Source organism: Corvus brachyrhynchos, unplaced genomic scaffold (assembly GCF_000691975.1).
Source record: "Corvus brachyrhynchos isolate BGI_N302 unplaced genomic scaffold, ASM69197v1 scaffold126, whole genome shotgun sequence".
Classification (NCBI taxonomy): domain Eukaryota; kingdom Metazoa; phylum Chordata; class Aves; order Passeriformes; family Corvidae; genus Corvus; species Corvus brachyrhynchos.
This window is the reverse complement of record NW_008239283.1, coordinates 6,671,819-6,689,552: the sequence shown is the minus strand read 5'-3', so window position 1 is coordinate 6,689,552 and position 17,734 is coordinate 6,671,819. Positions and strand designations below refer to the sequence as shown.

Below are 17,734 nucleotides of genomic sequence, written 5' to 3'. Positions count from 1 at the left end.
AGAAGTCTGTGTATGTAGAAAAGATCCAATCTCATACAATTCTACTTTTTGGGAGTAGCCCTTGGTGCATACTACCTCTCGAAACCTGCCAGGGTGCTGCTTTGAGGAATAGTAGTTGGCACCTGCCAGAGCCAGGCTGGAAAACATGCTGCCTGTACACATGTGTAGATCGACCTCTGCTCCGGCACTCAAATGTCACTCCTGACCCCCATTTTAATGGCAAAGATCATGTAACTGAACATTTCATTCAACTGAAATATTGAAGTGCAACATAAAAGACTCATGGAACTACAAGCAGGGCAGGTGGTGACATTGCTCTTCCTGATGTACCTTTTTGGTAAGGAGTTCCTTTGCTGTGGCCCCATGGCCATCGTTGTCCCGCTGCTCCTGCTGGGGCAGGGAAGGGCTGGCAGTGACATCGGCGTAGCTGGCAGAGGCCTGTGCTGTAATCTGGCTCTTGCCCGGGTCCCCTTCTCCCGGCAGGATGACTATCTCCAGGCATTTCGCACCCAATTCCAAGCTGTGTTTAGTGCGGGCTTCCACATTCTTCCTATCTGTGGTAATTTCAGAATGACAGAATCACAGAACTGTTATGGCTGGAAGGGATCTCTGGAGATCATCCCGTCCAATCCCAGTGCCAAGGCAGGGTCACCTGAAATGTCTCCAGAGACAGAGACTCCACGACCTCCCTAGGTAGCCTGTTCCAGTGCCCTGCCACCCTCAATGTACTCATGCTAAGGTGAAACTTCTTGTGTTTTAGTTTATGCCCTCTGCTCCTTGTCCTGTCGCTGGCTACCACTGAAAAGTCTGGCACGCCTTTGAGATATTAATATACATTAATGAGATCCCCTTTTTATTTGGACACGGGCAGATAAGGCTGATAAAGTTAGCTGAAAACCTGATGTCTGCCAGCCGCCCTAGAGCAGCCCTGCCCGGGGACGCAAAATGGTGCCCCGGCGGCCATTTCCAGTCCCCTCACAGCGCCGCCCCGTACCTTGCTCCTTAAAGAAGTCCACCCAGTAGGTGCCGGGCTTGGGGCCCGTCCGCACGTTGCACTCGCCGCCCCCCGACCGCTTTCCTGACTGGAAATACGCCTGGAGCTTGAGGATCGCCTTTTCGCCGGTGGCGGGCGCAGGGCTGAGCCGCACCAGCAGCGGCGCGGCCGCCATGGTCCCGTTCCACCGCCTGCTTTCGCTTTCGTTTCCGCTTCCCGCTCCGCCGCCTGCTTTCGCTTTCGTTTCCCGGTCTGGCCGCGGTTCCCCGCTTCGGACCACGCTGCAGCTCCGAGCGCTGAGGATCCGCGCCGAGCCGGCTTATGGGAGTCCTCCAGGTACCGCAGAGGAGCTGGGGGCAGAGGGCTCGGGGCGGCGGCGGCCTCAGGGGCTCGGGGTGCGGCGGGAACTCCCGGCGGGGCTTAGGGGAACAAAACAGTCCCGGCCTCTGGCCTGGCGCTCGGAAATTACTCTGCCCGGCCTCTCCCTCCTGCGAGTGAGCCGGAGGAAGCTGTGGGCAGCTTCACCCACAGAGCTCCTGCAGCTCCGAACAGCATTTTAAAAACTAGAAAACTTTCTACAGATGTTTGAAAAGCTGGTGCTGCCGGTTTGATTTGCAACAAAACCTCTCCTGTAGGAAGGTACTATGTGTAGCCCACATACTTTGCTGCTTGTAACGTGTACTTTCTCTTTCTTTTTTTTCTTTTTATTACAATAGAGTTACATTTCAGATTACTTCAAAGGGAAGCCCGATTTAGGTAAGCCTCTCGTTTAGCTATCTGCGAAGTGTGTACTTGTATGTAAGTTGAAAACTGCCAGGTACAACCAGCAAACTGGAAAACAAAAGCCAAAAGCAACCTGAAATTCATAATTAATATGAAATAGACACAGTTATGAATCACCATTATTATTCATTACTTCAACCGGACTTGCTTGCATTTTTCTTTTAAAAGCAAGAGCTCAGAAGTGCTTTGATGAATCGGCGTGTATACTTTATAAGTGCAAAACATCCGATCCTTTTTACAAGCAGGTAGCATACCCCAGAGGAAAGTTTGATTAAACTCACACATATTGATTTAAACTAATTAACATAACTGCTGCATATAGTACTGCTGACATCTGCCAGGAGAGGGCTGTATTGCCATGGTAATAATGTAAAAACTGTTCCCTACAAAAAGTGCGTTAAAAAGCCTTTCTGAGTTCATACAAGGTTCCTTACAAAGACAGAACTTGCTTGTGGGCTTTAAGTACAGACCAAATAAGAGTCACAGAATTAAAACTTAGCATCAGATCTCTGTGGCACAGTTAAATGAACCTTCTTGGGCTTTCTAAATCTCTGAAAAGGGGAGGGAGAAGATTAGACTGTAAAAAAAAAAAAAAAATTGTTCAGCAATGACAGTAGGATAAAATTGAGAGCTATAAGCCACACTTCTCTGTAAAAAGACATGTTTTGATAGTAGTATCTTCTGTTTCACTTTATGTCCTAGAGTCGGTCATGGTAATGGATGAGGTCAGTTTGATCCCCGTCAGTAAAGATGCCTATGAAGCTCTTAAGAGAAGAGACTACTGTCTAAATAATCTCGTTTCCAAAAGGTTTGCTTGTACGTTGGCCTTCAGAAAAGCAGCAAAAAGTACTGTCGAAGTATACAGGAAAAAAGTAAAAGGGGGAATTGACATTTGTGTTTATAAGGATGATCTCACAAGACATGAGGTTGATGCCTTGGTGAATGCAGCGAATGAGTGTCTTGAACATGGAGGTGGTCTCGCTCTTGCCCTTGTAAAAGCTGGAGGGCCAGAAATAAAAGAGCAAAGCAGTCTTTATATTCAAAAGAATGGAAAAGTCAAAGTTGGCAATATAGCAGTGACAGGTGGAGGGAAGCTTCCTTGTAAGGAAATTATTCATGCAGTTGGGCCAAGGTGGAATCCTCATGACAAGGAAACATGCTGTTTCCTACTTCAGCAAGCTATTTGGAACATTCTGTGTTATGTTAGTGCTTCAGGAAAGTTAAAGTCTGTGGCTATCCCAGCAGTGAGTTCAGGTGTCTATGCCTTCCCAGTTGATTTATGTTCTCAAGTGATTGTAATGGCTGTAAAGGAATTTGTTGAGAAAAGTCCACCAAGCTGTCTCAGGGAAATCCGCCTGGTGAACATTGAAGAGTCTACAGTTGCAGAAATAAAGAAGGCCTGTGAAAAGTTTCTGGGTGATACCAATTCACCTGAGGACACTGTGGCAGCTTCACCAAGCCAGCTTTCAACTTACCTCAAATATGGAGGCATTCGCTTGCGCATCATAAATGGATACCCTGAACAGCTGAAGGTAAGTCTGTCCTGTAATTTGAGGAACATGGTGTTGCCTCCAAGTCTTTGTGGGATTTGGAGCCCAAGAGTTCAGAATGCATCTTGTATCAGTTCACTAAATAGTTTTCTTCTCAGTTTGATGAGAATTTACACATGGTAAATAAGTTATAGTAGTAAGGAGTTGTTTTTTGTCTAAATGGGTATTGAACTTTAGAATGTTTTTATTATACATGGTGTTATAATAGGAAGCAGCTAAAGATTGGATGATTAATAATACATTCCTATGTTAAGGTTTATCTTCTTATTATATAGGAATTCACATTTTATCATGCGCTCTATAGAAGTCTTCTCTTATTTTCTGCCTTGCTTTTTTTCCTATCATTTATGTTCTTATAACTCCATTACTGAAATTATTCAGCAAACACTGAAACAGCTGAAGATAATTTAGATGATGTGCATCTTACCTTTAAACAGGGCAATATTTAAATTGATTAACTTTTTAGCTAGAAAATCTGGTGCAAAATGTATAAGCTCAGTCACAGGAATTCAACAGAGCTCTTAGACTGCAAAGTACAGCACAGGAACAGCATTTTCTTTTAGCAGATACTGTATCTTAAAATAAAAAATAAACTTTTATTATGAAGACGTATCGTAATTGAATAGGAAGTTCATTTTTTGGTGTGAGAACAAAGGATCGCAAAGTTGACCTTGCAGGGAATTTTATTAACCAATTCTACAGCACTGAAAGATGCACATGCCCTCAAGACTGTGAGGAAAACATGTTCTTGTGTCTTTAGATAATATTCAACAATAAAGGCTAGAACAATTACTGCTATTACAGGCATTCTGTAAACAAGTTTTTTGCATTGTCCGTATTTGAAATACAGGACGCCTACTATGGGAGTCTGCTTTTTCCACTGGGAATTGGAAACAATCATAGCTTTGCAGTTCCCTTACATGTACTGACACCGCTAGTTTGGTGATGTGTCCTTGCTACCCTAAGGCTGGGATGACAGCCATAGTTCTCTCCTGCTGATAATTGGCACGTGGGTCATTTGGATAGTGAGAGTAATAATTCTGTTCAGTACACTCTGATGACTGGAACAGCTTTGTGCATGCCGTTGGTTTCTGAACTGCCACTGCAAGGTGCATACTTTGATGTATTCCAGTGCTGCTTGTAGTAGTAAGTAGTAGGAAAATTCAAGCAGCTGATCTTGAATGTGGCAGTCAGGCCTTTTTACAGGAATTGTGCTTAGAAAGAATGCTCTCTGTAATAGCAAAGCTTTCAAATAGTCAGTTTGAAGTATACTGAAATTTGCACTCTTTCCTTGCAGAAAACAGCTATTGTTAACCCTGTGAATGCAAGGGGTGAGCCTACCTCTCAATTTTCAAGACGACTAATGGAAGAAGAGGGTTCAGCTTTTCAAAAGGAACTTCAGCATCATCTTAGATATCCACGTTTTAAGGAACCCATAGTAATGAAAAGGCGTGAGCTGCCTGGTGTGCCTGTACTGAACGTGGTGTTGAGATGCCAGCATCCGGTGTTACAGTGTGAGGTGATGATCACTTACTTTGGATTTTAATGGATTTTCATGTTGGGTGATGGCAGGACTGAAACATTTTGTTTTTCCTGCAGGAATTAAAGGATGCAGTGAAAAGATGCCTGGGTCACTTCCAGGACCACTCATCTCCCTCAGTTTCTTTTCCAGTAGATTGGTCACCAATGCTGTCTATTGACATAGTGGCAGAGACCATGATAGAAGCAATTTTAAATTTTGGCAGGGCACATCCTATGAAGAAGAGAGAAGTGCAATTTGTCGTTTTCCCAGATGACCTTGATGTCTGCAAGGTAATAAATTTGTTGTTAACTACCCCTAAGGAAAACAAAAAGCTAAAAATATTTCCATAGGTGGCTGAAAATGAAGATAGTCTATTCTGTACTAGCAACAATTGGGAGCAGCAGGTCCCAATCTCATTAGAAAATACTCAATCTTTGCAAATATTTTTTTTCACTAAACTAGAAGTCTTCACCCTGTAGTCTGATAAAAATAGGAGGGAACTTTAAAATTGTCATGTCTGTCAGTGAATGTATAAGAGTCTACTCTTAACTCATTAAGGGACAAACATTCCTCCTCAGGAGATATTGTCAGTCAGTTTTGGTTTTTTGTATGGAGCTCCTAAGGCAAAACCCTATTAACACATTCTATGAGCTAATATAATAGAAAAGTTTCAAGTAGACAGGTAGGAGAATAGTCTGGATTTTAAAACTGAGTAGGGATTCATCAGCATTAAACTGCAAGTAATGAACACCTTTATCTTACGTGATTGCATGAGATATGCCACAGCCGCAAGGAGGTGGTAAAGGTGCCAGCCATTCAGTGTGTAAGGTGTGTTACCTTAGGAGATGCCGGACAGGAATGCATTTGATATTGTCAGGAATAACATTTTGGGGAAAATTGACAATTTTCAGAATTGGGGGTGGGGGTGTAAACTGCTTGTCTAACAGTTTTGAAGAGATGAATTGCATATTTGACGAAAGAAGATTGCAAAGTCCTCCTAAACTTTTATCTTTCAAGGTTCTCCAGAGAAAATTTTATTCAGCAAATCACAAACTGGAAAACAGAAGTGATCCTTTGAGTAAGTAATGAACAGAAGGGGCATTTCCAGTAAATGAGCACTCCAGAATTGAGAATTTGTAATCACATCCCTTTAAAATAGGGAACTTAGTATTTACCTGTGTGTCTTGTGGAGAGGAGGAAGCAAAAACTCATGAGCACTTTGTATTTTTACATTAATAGGAATGGAACTGGGCGGTTCCTTTTAAGATTTAAAAACAAAACCCATTGTCATTGCCTAACTTGTTGGAAGTCATTTAGTGAAAGGCAAATAAATTCTCCATATATGTGTGTGTGTGGATTCTGGAAACCTTTCCTCCTTGTAGCTGCATCTCTTTTTTGAGCATACCGGAAGAGTAGTGTGCTTCTTGCACTGTACAGCTTGCATTACAAGTAGGAATTTGTGTCAGCACTTGAAAGTTCTTCACTCTTCCAATGCACTTGTAATTAAAAAAAAATGTATTTTCCAGGTACCGAGTCAGGGGGTCAAACTGCAAGCAGTGAACCAATGATTGAACTTAGAGGGAGCACACCTACAGCACTGGAAGCAGCAGAATCATGGCTCCAAACTGTAATGCAAATTCAGGAAGGTCGCCTTGCTGTTATTGAAAATAACTACATTTTTTGCCTTGGTAAAAAGGAATTTGCAGAACTCTCTCGAGAGCAGCCTTCTAGTTTATGCATGTCAGAAGAAGTGAGAGGTGGACAAGCAAGACTGAAATTTCAGGGCCCTCCTGATGCTTTGGTTGATGCAGTGCTCATGACTGAAGAGTTACTGCTTCGTATGCAAGAGACGACTATAGCTGAACAAGAGAAACTGCTCTACTCATTGTGTATGTAAAGTAAATAGTGACTAATGAAGTAAATAAGTGCCTAAACAAGTTCAAGTATGAAGCAACATGTATTTCTCTATTGCTGAGAGTGGACATACATTCAGTTCACACATGCATACTGAGTATTGCTTTAATTACTGATATCCCTGTACTTTTATCATGTGAGCCCCTGGGAGACCATTTCACTCACTTGGCAGTGTTCCCAGTAGGGCACAGTTTATACAGGGGCTGGCCATGATGTATATCCAGCTGCAGTGGAGCTTCCTCCAGGATACCTTCACTTTAAAGCCTGGCCACTGGAGATTTGCAAAATTTGCACTTAATTAACACACACCTTTGCTGAGCTCTTGCTGGCTACAGCTGGATCACTGTTGCAGGGCTCAGCAGTGGACTTGTTCTGCAGAGGGCTTGGCTGTCATGAACAGTTGATACAATGAGTGGCATTACAAAAAGCTACTGAGTGATCAATTTTAATTCATGTTGGGATAGTCACTCAATATAGATACCTTTATATGAAAGCTCGGCTGTGGAGAGGTGTAATGGAGAACATAAATTGCTTTTCTTTGGTTTTCTCTCTCCCTGGTTTCCTTATAATAAATGCAGAAAAATAGAATACATTTCTATCTATATAAACTAGTTCCTCTCAAGATTAGCCTCTGACATTACTTCAGAGAATACTTAACGTTCTTTGTTCTTAATTAACCACCAACTAACGTAGCAGGTCTGCCCCCCCTTGCCTTTGCTTCAGACATTAGGATAATGAAAATTCTACTCCCTTTTTCATATCCAGGCCAACCAGAAGCAGGTCAGCTTTCAGAAGGAGACTTTCACAAGACAAGTACCGCTCACTATGTCCAGATTTCACTGGTAGACTCGCACCTCCAGGAGTTTAAAGACAGACAGAAACAGTTTGAAAAAGCTGGACTTCATGTTCTCAGGGTAAAGAGGATGTTGATGGAAAAACTGAATCTCAGCTGATATATTTGACGTAACATTGTTTAATGTAAGCTTAAAAAATCCAGATGAATTATTTCAATGCATTGCTTTTAAAAATTAGGATCAAATCAGCCTAATCCTTAAGATAGATCCAGTCTTTACTCCTAATGAAAAGTATTTTGAACATGACAAAAATAATCACTCAAAAAGTGATTAAATTCTTAGAAGTCTTTTTAATTGTACTGTATGTTCTCCCTCTTTGTGCTTCAGATGCCCCTTTATAGGACTCTAGAGAAATACGAGATTGGTAAGATTAATTAAGTACAATATTCCAGGACACTATTGCAGTGTGTTTTCTTTTTGTGAGCTTGTCATCAAAAATTGCCACCTGAATTTGCCAGTGTTCTGATCTGATTATGTGTTTAAGCTAGAATCATACTGGGTATCAGTGCTTTACTAAACAGGAGGTGGACTCAGTGTCTTCAGCACAACTCAAATACTGGAAGTCAGTACACCAGGAAATATTCCCCGTGATTTCAATGGGAAGCATGGGATAGTGGTATGGTTCTCTTTGGATCAGTTGCCCATTTGAGATACTTTGTCCACTCTGTGGTCAACGCATGTAAGCTAAAGCAAAGGTTCTTGCATTGAAGAACGTAGCCTGAATAAAAGCACTTATGGATTTCATAGACACTGATCTCCATTTGCTTATGCTACGCTGTTCTTTATGTTACAGATTGAAAAGATACGTAATCCACTTCTATCTGCTGCATTCCAACAAATGAAAAAAAATGTAGATGGTAGCTCCAAAACGACCTTCAAGTTGTACCAGAATGTCCCTGCTGAGTTCTGTAGTTCAGTTTGCCAAACTGGATTTCACAGGATGTATTCTCCACCAAGAGGTAATAACTTGTTTTGGCATCTTTAGTCAAAATGAAGTGACTGACTACTAAACTTAGGTTAAAATTAGAAAAAAATGGCATTCCTAAACAAGAACTGTTTCTTACTTGCATTTAGATTTGTATGAGCTTACTTTATTACATACAGTAAGGTTTTCCTTCCTGACACTGTAGAGCCAGCAAGGCTCTAGGAGGATAAGCCTGAATTCAAGCCTAGCCCAGACACTGGACAGAACTATTAGTATACACATAATTCCACGTCCAAGTTTTATTTTGTTACATCACTCTTACAAAGTCAGTGTCCTTAGGTAGCTGCTGCGAACATGCATTCAGCCACTTGTTGCTTTGAAGCATGTTCAAGGGCCTCACAAAACACTGAGGCTGGAAGGTGCTTCTGAGGGTCATCCAGCCCAGGCCCCTGCTCAGATCAGATGTGGTCAGAGACAGCAGATAATCTGATTGCTTATGCTGCCATTCAGAGTAGAGTGGGCTTGGAGGAAAGTTGTGAGCTTTATGAAATACTGTAGTAGACAGATGCTTTCAGAAGGAGAAAGAATTAAGTGTTTAGTGCTTCATGCTGCAGTCGGTGAAGGGTGTGATATTTTGTGTGTCAATTGCAGAACTGGGATTTCAAGCAATAAACTGTTCAAAAAGTGGAGATTTGCCTTTCTTTGTCTATGCAATGTACATGGCACATTTCCACACTTTAAAAGGAATAAATAAGATGTTCTAATTTCTTTGCACTTTCCTACGTGATACTGTAACAGCACTTTATGTGACCTTTTTCTTATAAATCTCAAAGCTTCTTCTTTGTAGTTTGCATTTTTAACATCTTGCTGCCTTTGTTGTTTATCAGTCCCTTGTACATGATGACTGAAGTGTGAGTCATATTTATTTTATATAAATCCTTTAGACCGTGATGGTTCAATCACTGGATTAACAGCTAAATCTAAACAGTTACCACTGGAGTAGCAGTTAATTGGAATGGCCATCAGCTGTCATTGCTCGTGATTTCAGTGGGAGGTCTGTGCAAGCATCAGAGCCACTCCATGTGAGTTAACTTCCAAAAGGATGGCACACATTGAGCAGTAACATCACTTGTAACCCTGAATCAAGCAGCAGTCTCTTGGAGCTACCACCCTGAAAGAACCAACTGTTAAATGCTTTGTCCTCTGAAAATTTTTCTTTCTCTTTCCAGAACAAAACTATGGAGCTGGCATTTACTTTACAAGGAACCTGAGGAACCTGACCAAGGATAGAGCTACATGGGAAACAAATTCTAAAATATACGTGTTTGAGGCTGATGTAGTAACTGGCTTACACACTAGAGGCCAGCCATCTTACATTGTGCCACCAGGAGTGGAGAGGGATGCCATTACCTTATATGACAGTTTAGTAGACAGTGTACGCAGTCCTGACATCTTTGTCATTTTCAACGGTTTTGGGGCCCTTCCACAGTATTTGCTGACTTGTTCCCCAGTGACTGAGAGGTATGTAGCTTCTGGAGAAAACCAGCAACATCCTCAGTGGGTATAAAGCAGAACTGTAGCTACGGTGAAGACCCTCTGAGAACAAAGTCTAGTGCTTAGATTTGAGAGTAGTGTGCTATGGTCAAAGTGCTTCCTGAAAAGTACTCTGAAATATTCATGAAGTAAAGAGTAAGTTAATACCTGAAGGAGATGAGGACAAAATTACCTGTGAATGGAAGCAGAAGGGAAAGCATCCCAAAATACAGTTTAACATTTAACATTAACATTTAACATACCTGGTCATTTACTTAATTCCTTAAAGTGATCTCAGCTTGTGAGTATACACTTTGATGGTTGTGTGGGCTGTCATTCTTCCACTGCATTTTCTTAATCTGCGATACTGCATATGTCAGGGAAACACAAGACATCTTGGTTGTGCCTTTTGATTCTTAAGTTTGTTTTTGACTTAAGATAGCTTTCATCTGCTACATTCCCCTATTTTCCACTTAGGGACATGGTATTATATACACATAGTTATGACAAACATGAGGAAATACTTCATGATTTCTTACAGTGGTTGCTTTTACAGTTTTTATTAGTTACTTCAAGCATTGTAGATACATGTATTCAAAATAAAAAGTACGAATGTCACTATCTGTTAACTTGCATTTTTCTATACAGTCTTAAGAATGTGATTTGTACATGAGCTTCAGATTTCTCAGCAACATTCAATCTATTTGAAAGGCTACAAAATAGTAGAGAACTGGTTCAAGCTACAGCTTGAAATTATTTTTCAATTAATCTACCTTTACCAACATCTTTTAAAGATTACATTGTCAGCCTTGTAGCCAGGTATCCCCATGCTGCTTCTGCAGTGACCTGAAGCAAATACACGGAAAAGCCCAAGAGCTAGCTAGCTATTACAGTAATTCCAGTGTAAAAGGGCATTCAGTCCAGCGCTTGGGTACATGGAAGCTTTCTTTAGTAAAGCCTGCAAATGGGGAGCAGTCTGATCTCTAAAACACAGATGAAATCAGCATTTAATAAATCTTTTCAAAATAATTTGTTAATGGATTCCCAGGATGCTTGTACTGCATCTGCATCTCCTGAGCTAGTAGTTGCAGTGCTAGGAACCACTCACAAGTCCAAAAGAAATTAAGTTATAAAAGTCTAATTCTGAATTCTGAGGTTACAAGTGGAAAATTTTTTTAACCGTTACAAAATAAACTTCTAGATTAATATATTTATATTTTGGGTTTTGTAAAAATTATTTTTAAGATTAGCTATGCCTGCTGTTGCAAAGGGTAGTTTTGTAGTGTGAGTCTCTTAACACACGAGGTTTGTTCTCAAGAAATCCAACGGTTGCTCTTAGAAATTATGCTACAGTTCTGAAAACAGAATTAGTCTATTCCTATTTTAACTATTCCATTTAAGTAACCAATTGTTTTCTACTTCTGTCCGCTTTTTCCTCATGTTTCTTGATTCACACATTACTGCCATGAACACATAGTTGTAGATTTAAGATTTGCTAGCACTGAACGAAGATAAGTTCTCATTTCAGCATGTGTCAAGAGGTATCATTTTTAAAGGGGTTTCAGGGTGGGATTTTTTTTTTTTCTTTCTGTTTTGAAAAAACTCAGTACAGAGTTTCTGAACTACAGCATCAGTTTTCAGAACACCTAAAGGAATGTTATTTTTGGCACAATGTAACATCTTGCTCCTAGTGGGAATAAAGAACAGTTTTTAAAACTCAGTATTACTTTAATACTGTAACACAAGTATTGGTAACTGTGTATTTCATTATTAACTTTTTATTAACTTTGTAACTCCCCTTAACTGCATCTGAAAAGGTTTGTAGTCAGTTTAATACAAAAAATAATTTTAGAGAAAGCTTTTAACATCTTACTCCTGTGCCCAGTAAAGGCTTTCTCTTCCCTCCACATACACCTGCACTTAAGGATTCAGTGTGACTGAATATTTATCTTCCATTTTATTACAGAATGATTTTTTCCTGATGTATAATTTCTCTTTAAGTTCACCAGTGTTCTCCACACATAGTGATATACTATACATTCTAGATATATATAGGTTTTTTTAAAAAAATGGTAACGTAAGAGGTTGTATATAATTATTTTCATCTGGTCGTCAAAAAGAATAATTTCATGTACAGAAACTAGAAAATAAAGCCAGCACAAGCTAAATGTACCAAGTAGTACATATCAAAATAATTACCACAGTAATTGAAAATTCCTGATCTTAGTCCTACCATAATCAGTTAACCAGGGCTATTCCACAGCCTCTGGGATTTCTCTGTTGTCCACAATGAGGGTATGAATAATTCCTTCCTTTCGTTTCCCACTACTGACAGCCTTAATGCAACAGCTGCGATCAGCAACAGTGAAGTGAGTTTCAGTCCCATCTTCCACAAATTCACCCTGGGAGAAAGGAAACAAGAAACACGTGATATTTTAATAAATGAAAAGCTTGAGTGCATCAATGTCAGGATCACTTGCAGTTCCCACAGATACAGCAGCTTTAGGTACCTCTGACAAGTACTGCCCAAAAGCTGAACAAAGCTGCTGAATCTCAGGCAGGGCTTTGCCAAGGTGCCCAGTTAAGGATTTGTGGGTATTAAATGATGATGAAAACGTCACACAATCGGAAATGGTAAAGCTGGAGTTTGTAAATCAATATTACTGATTCACATCAGTAACCAAAACCAGAAAAGGCAGCGTCCTGCTGCGTTGTGCTGCACAGCCAGTAGGTGCCACACAAACCTACTCCGAAGTGGCAGAAAAAGGTGAAGTATTTAGGATCCCCTGAGTCAAGTACAACAGTTGTGTATCTTGGATACACATCTGCTGCAGTTATGTGATTTCCTGTTAGAGATTTTGCCAGGCATGGCTGCGTTTTTGTCATGATGTTTGTGACAGCAGGACAATCCATGTGCTGCTCTAATGGAAGCATAGTGTGGCACTAAACTTGCACTCACAGCTTGCAAGAATTCTTCCGAGTGCTTTCAGTACATTGTAGAAAAGGCTGATGGCCATCAGGAGCAGAAGTCCTGATTAACTGAGAGAGGAAGTTTCTTCCACTGATTACTAAGCAAACATTTGGTGAATCTTTTCATCCTACTCTCAGGTATAGCAGAACTGTTGATTTTACAATTTGTGCTCATCCAGGGGCTTCCCTGTGGCAGTAGTAACCACTGTAACTCCTCCCTGGTGAGAAAACACATCCTTCAAGGATGGGGAAGTCTACCTGGTATGCATATTGATAATGCAAAAAGACACCAAATAGATTAAGTCTTCTAGCTGTCAGCCTGCTCTAAAATTTAATGCAGATGTCACAGAAAGATTTTATTTGTTCCAATGAGGCTCTTAAGCCCTAAGTATTAGGAACATCTCTAGATGGAAAAAAAGCTTGAGTCAGAACAGACTACATGTGCTCAACTTTCAGTGACACCTAACACAAGCAGATTTGGATGCAATGGTTCTACACTCTGCCTCAAACTCAAGTCCTTCCCACTCCCTAGAAAGTTTTCTCCCTAAAAACCCTGACTCAAATTTCTTTTGTTTGTCTAAAAAGGGTAAACAAAAGCATTATTTATCCTTAAATAAGCAGATGTTTGGTATCCGAACTGAAATACTGCCCATTATAAAATTCAGTGAAGGTCATTTGGAACAGACCAGGAGCATCCTGGCTGCCTCAGCCTCTTTGGGAAAGGGAGGTAATGTGCCACTCTGGGGCTTGTTTTGCCAAGCTTTGGTTATGTATCCATAGCCTGGGAAGAGCCTTTGGAAGGGATCACATACCGCTGTTTCCATTTTTTGGCCGTTGCACCACACATCCATAGTGTCCTTTTCTGTGAAGGAAAAGGAAAACAGAAAGTAGAAAGAAAACGGTGTTTTTTTTCTCCCTACAAACAAGGATCTAGGGATTTTAAAAATCTACTGTTGAATATTACTTCCAATTTCTAAAAGATGTTCCTAAGTAGCCATAGTACCTGAGCTACTGGGTTTGCTCTCACTGGAGAGAGAGGAGGCTCTGTCATCAACTTTTTCTTTGAAGATACATTTTTACCCCTCCCTAGCCCTGGCTATTAACACTGTGTTGTTCTGAATAGTGCCAGAGATACTCTGACAGTCTTAAACTGAAAAAATTAAAAGACAGAAAAGTGAAATAATTTCTGCTAATTATTTGAGTGCTGTTTATTCAATAAAGCTCTAACTCTTCTTCCAGGTCAATTTAATTCAAAAGCAGCATTATTTAACATCCATCATACTGTTTGTATTCATAACATTTTGAAAACACCAAGTACCACTTTAAATATCAATCTTAGATTTTTGTGCATTTGAAACAGAATATTCTTTTACTTCTCCCAGCATATCCTCCTTAAATTACTTTGCTCTAGAATTCCCTTTACTGACACTGTCATTCACACATCATCAGCAGAGAGCTGAACCCTGCTTGCCTTTCCAGTAAGCATAGAGGTTAAAATTCTGTGAAGAGACTTATCTGTTTCTGGCACTAAAACTGTCTTTCTTCACTGCTCGCCTTCATCTTAGGGCAGTTCATTCTGTCCTGAGGTTTAAGAAGAAATAATAGTCTGAGATCTCTTGTCTCCAGCTCTAACTATACAGCAATGTCCAAGTGGAAGTTTTCCCACTAAATGCCATGGACAAATTCCTCAAGGGATCCCTTCCTCCCACTTGCTTGTAATGTAACTGGGAAAGGGGGGCAGAAGAGAATATATTGCCTAGCTATTAAGAAAGTGAAAGGACATCATCGGAAGGTTTTCGTTTAAATTTGTGGATAAGAAGTGATGCAGAAAAAAGAATGCTCATCAATCTCTTAAAAATGTGGAATAAAGACTTCTTGACATGGCTGATGATTTTTGGGAGGAAAGCCTGGCTACCTGCTGAAAAAACTTAGACACACATGAGGTTTGATCACAGTGCAGGTAAAACTTCTGTAACAGGCTTCACCTGGAGAACTGCCTTGCTAGGGCAACTCTATGGATGCAGCAGCAGTAATACCTCCCAACCCTTCTCCCCCCCAAATTTAGACCACACTGCTGTAGGCTCACACATGTATAACAAGACCATTATTTTTCAGACTGTCCTTGGCATCTCATTCCAAATTTCAAAATCCCCCAAGATTTTATACTGCATCAGTGCTACCCACTGAACTGTGCTTTCTCTTAATTGCCAGTTTTCAAATACACACAAGTTTATTCAAAGGCAGCAACATGTAGTCACTCAATGTTTACTTACCTAGAACAATTCTATAGTCTGTACCTCCCAAGTTCAATATCCAGGTATTGGTTGTTTTTAACCTGTTCTCCATATACTTCTTGAGACTCTTTCCATTGATCTCCAAAGTATATTCATATGCAAAGCCACCGACGGCATCAATGTTAATAGCAGCTTTAGTTTTAGTAGCTCCAACAGTGAATGTTTCTTTACCCACTAATTTAAACATCCATTCTCTTCTTATTTCTTCCTGTAGAAAAAAAGACAGTGGGTATTAATTGAAACACCTGAGTGCATGTTTTAATATTAAAAAATTGAACTCGGGAGACAGCTCAGTACTGAACTATTATTTGGGAATGAATGCATATATGGTGCTTTGTATGCACAGAGTGCCTCTGCCCAAAGACAGCAAAGCACTTCATGAATACTCACACCTTAACTGGAACTGAAAAACAGAACGATGTAGTTTATTAAATTAGGTAATTAGCTGAATGTACCTCACTTGCATTTATTAGTCTTTTGTTTGTTGTGAAGTGTGCTGCATGGAAGTGCAGTTATATAATCTGTATCACAGTGAATTTTGAGCACATAGCAATTTCACCTTTCCATCAACATAGACAACACGCTTTCCTGAAGTGGTCCCATGTTCAAATTCAATCTTATGAACACCATCACTTAAAGCTACTTCCCAAACAGCCACCAAATCTGTCATCTTCTCTAAGTAGCTGTACCGAGACCTAAGGAGAAACCAACAAAGTAAATTAATTGTCGTTGAAAGTTCAATTCCCGATGTCTGCAGTTCAAATCTTTACTGCTTCTGGGCAAGTCACTTTTTGCAAATAAAAAATGAGACTTGAAAGAATAAGCTTACAGAACTGCTTATACTTTCATGTTTTTCAAACATTCAAATATGACAAAACATCACAAAATATAAACAGTTAAACAGGCTCACTTTGACAAACAGTACAGACACAGCTAGCCATCTAACCTCTAAAATTCCCATTTCAGATGACAATAGGTAACAAAGTTATATTTAGTTTTAAGATACTCCTGGACAGTTCTGCTATTTCTTGCTAGGCACTAAAATATATTATTTGATTGGTCTCAAAGAAAGTTTCAGCCTTTTAGACTTGAAAAAATAATATGACCAGTTTAGCTATTTGCGGTGTTAATGGATTTGTCTGTAATCCGTTAACATCTCATAAACACTACCTAAATCATTCAGATACGCAACTCTGCACACACGGACACAGGGGAAGGGACCTGGCAAGATACCCTTTAATTTAAGTAATTTTTAAAGTTTAGATACAGTCATAAGTTACTACTGGAACTGTGGATATCTTTCCAAATCTGCTCATATCACAGTTCTTTTACCTTACTTCATCTTCACAGACAGTAATCTCCTCACCGGATGCCATAGAAGCCAAAAGAGTTCTTAATCCAATTAGCAGCAAGAAAAAATAGAAAAGCAGAATAGTAGCAGAGAAGCGCTGAGGTCTAAAGTTTCATCATTTTCTCCAGTTAAGATAAAGGACACTTTTAAAAGCATCATTAACTGGCATGCAGTGCTAGCTGTCATATATATGATGAAATAAAAACACTTAAAACACAACCATCTTTCCTCTAAGACAGGAAGCCAAGTGCATTTTAAAAAGTATTATATTTTACAAAACTAATAAGTGCAGTTTATCCTAACTTTGCTAGCTCCTCATAACGTTTTCAGTTACTGGATGGAAAAATGGGCTGCCTGATTTGTGAGACAAAGCTTAGAAACGAACAAAGCAGGAACCCAATCCAGAGCTGCCCATCTCAGTCCCAGACCGTAGTGAATTTGGGACTGGGAAATAGCACAGGCAGTAATTTCACCTCCTCCCTTTTCTAAACCACTGCAGTAGCTTTCAACAAGCGCATCAGTAAATTTGATCTGGCAATTCAGTCACAACATTTATGTGAGCCACAACGAACTAATTTCTTACTTAAGAGGTTTTTTAGACCATGACTGTGGTTTACAACCACTGTTTTTTAATGTGTTATTTTCACTAATTAATTTCATCATCATCTGCCTTGTCTGTGCTTATCAATAAGCAAACATGTGCTAATAAATGCCAAGGAGATTGTTTTGACCGTTCCTGGAGTTTCTGGTTCCTGTGAAGGCTGGCATCCCCGGGCACACGCTGGGAGTCAGGCAGGGAGTATTTCCCTCCTCTTGTCCAAGGAGCAGGCTCGGGACAGACCCGCGTGTGTCCCCGGCCGGGGTCAGCACAAGGAGCGGCCTCGGGCACACGGGAGATGCCAGAAGAGCTGTCCACAGACCGCCCGGAGCCTTCATCACCCCGGGCAGGCCGCAATCCTGCGGCGTGGATTTTAGGCGTCATTTAGGATCAATGCTTAAAGGATTAGGAAGCATTCCAGAACACACAAAATCCTTTTTTTTTTT

General features: G+C 40.3%; 3 protein-coding genes across 6 annotated transcripts in view; 1 reads left to right on the top strand and 2 right to left on the bottom strand.

Moving 5' to 3' along the window:
- Nucleotides 1-1,239, bottom strand: part of DTX3L (deltex E3 ubiquitin ligase 3L) — a 7,634-nt gene extending 6,395 nt beyond the window's left edge. The window contains exons 1-2 of the mRNA XM_008638284.2: nucleotides 995-1,239; nucleotides 331-554 (exon numbers count right to left, since the gene is read on the bottom strand). Of these exons, the coding sequence (XP_008636506.1) occupies nucleotides 331-554; nucleotides 995-1,169 (399 nt within the window). The 5' untranslated portion in view covers nucleotides 1,170-1,239. The remainder of the gene's footprint in view (nucleotides 1-330; nucleotides 555-994) is intronic.
- Nucleotides 1,176-10,693, top strand: PARP9 (poly(ADP-ribose) polymerase family member 9). Of its 2 annotated transcripts, XM_008638283.2 has the most exons (10): nucleotides 1,178-1,330; nucleotides 1,711-1,750; nucleotides 2,480-3,309; nucleotides 4,625-4,846; nucleotides 4,927-5,139; nucleotides 5,867-5,927; nucleotides 6,376-6,738; nucleotides 7,529-7,677; nucleotides 8,411-8,576; nucleotides 9,772-10,693. In XM_008638283.2, the coding sequence occupies exons 1-10, from the start codon at nucleotides 1,316-1,318 to the stop codon at nucleotides 10,107-10,109; spliced, it is 2,397 nt and encodes a 798-aa protein (XP_008636505.1). In that variant the 5' UTR covers nucleotides 1,178-1,315; the 3' UTR covers nucleotides 10,110-10,693. The 2 variants fall into 2 exon arrangements, with proteins under 2 accessions (XP_017595611.1, XP_008636505.1); XM_017740122.1 differs by lacking the exon at nucleotides 9,772-10,693 and having other exon boundaries at nucleotides 1,176-1,330; nucleotides 7,529-7,741.
- The window catches only part of FAIM (Fas apoptotic inhibitory molecule), a 7,556-nt gene continuing 428 nt past the window's right edge, over nucleotides 10,607-17,734 (bottom strand). Inside the window, exons 1-5 of one of the 3 annotated variants that reach the window (XM_017740127.1) lie at nucleotides 16,672-17,728; nucleotides 15,899-16,034; nucleotides 15,319-15,547; nucleotides 13,858-13,907; nucleotides 10,607-12,477 (exon numbers count right to left, since the gene is read on the bottom strand). In XM_017740127.1, coding sequence (XP_017595616.1) covers nucleotides 12,328-12,477; nucleotides 13,858-13,907; nucleotides 15,319-15,547; nucleotides 15,899-16,034; nucleotides 16,672-16,715 — 609 coding nt within the window. In that variant the 5' untranslated portion in view covers nucleotides 16,716-17,728 and the 3' untranslated portion in view covers nucleotides 10,607-12,327. Of the gene's footprint in view, nucleotides 12,478-13,857; nucleotides 13,908-15,318; nucleotides 15,548-15,898; nucleotides 16,035-16,671; nucleotides 17,729-17,734 lie in introns of those variants that run through there. The other 2 variants (XM_017740128.1, XM_008638228.2) reach the window with 2 other exon arrangements.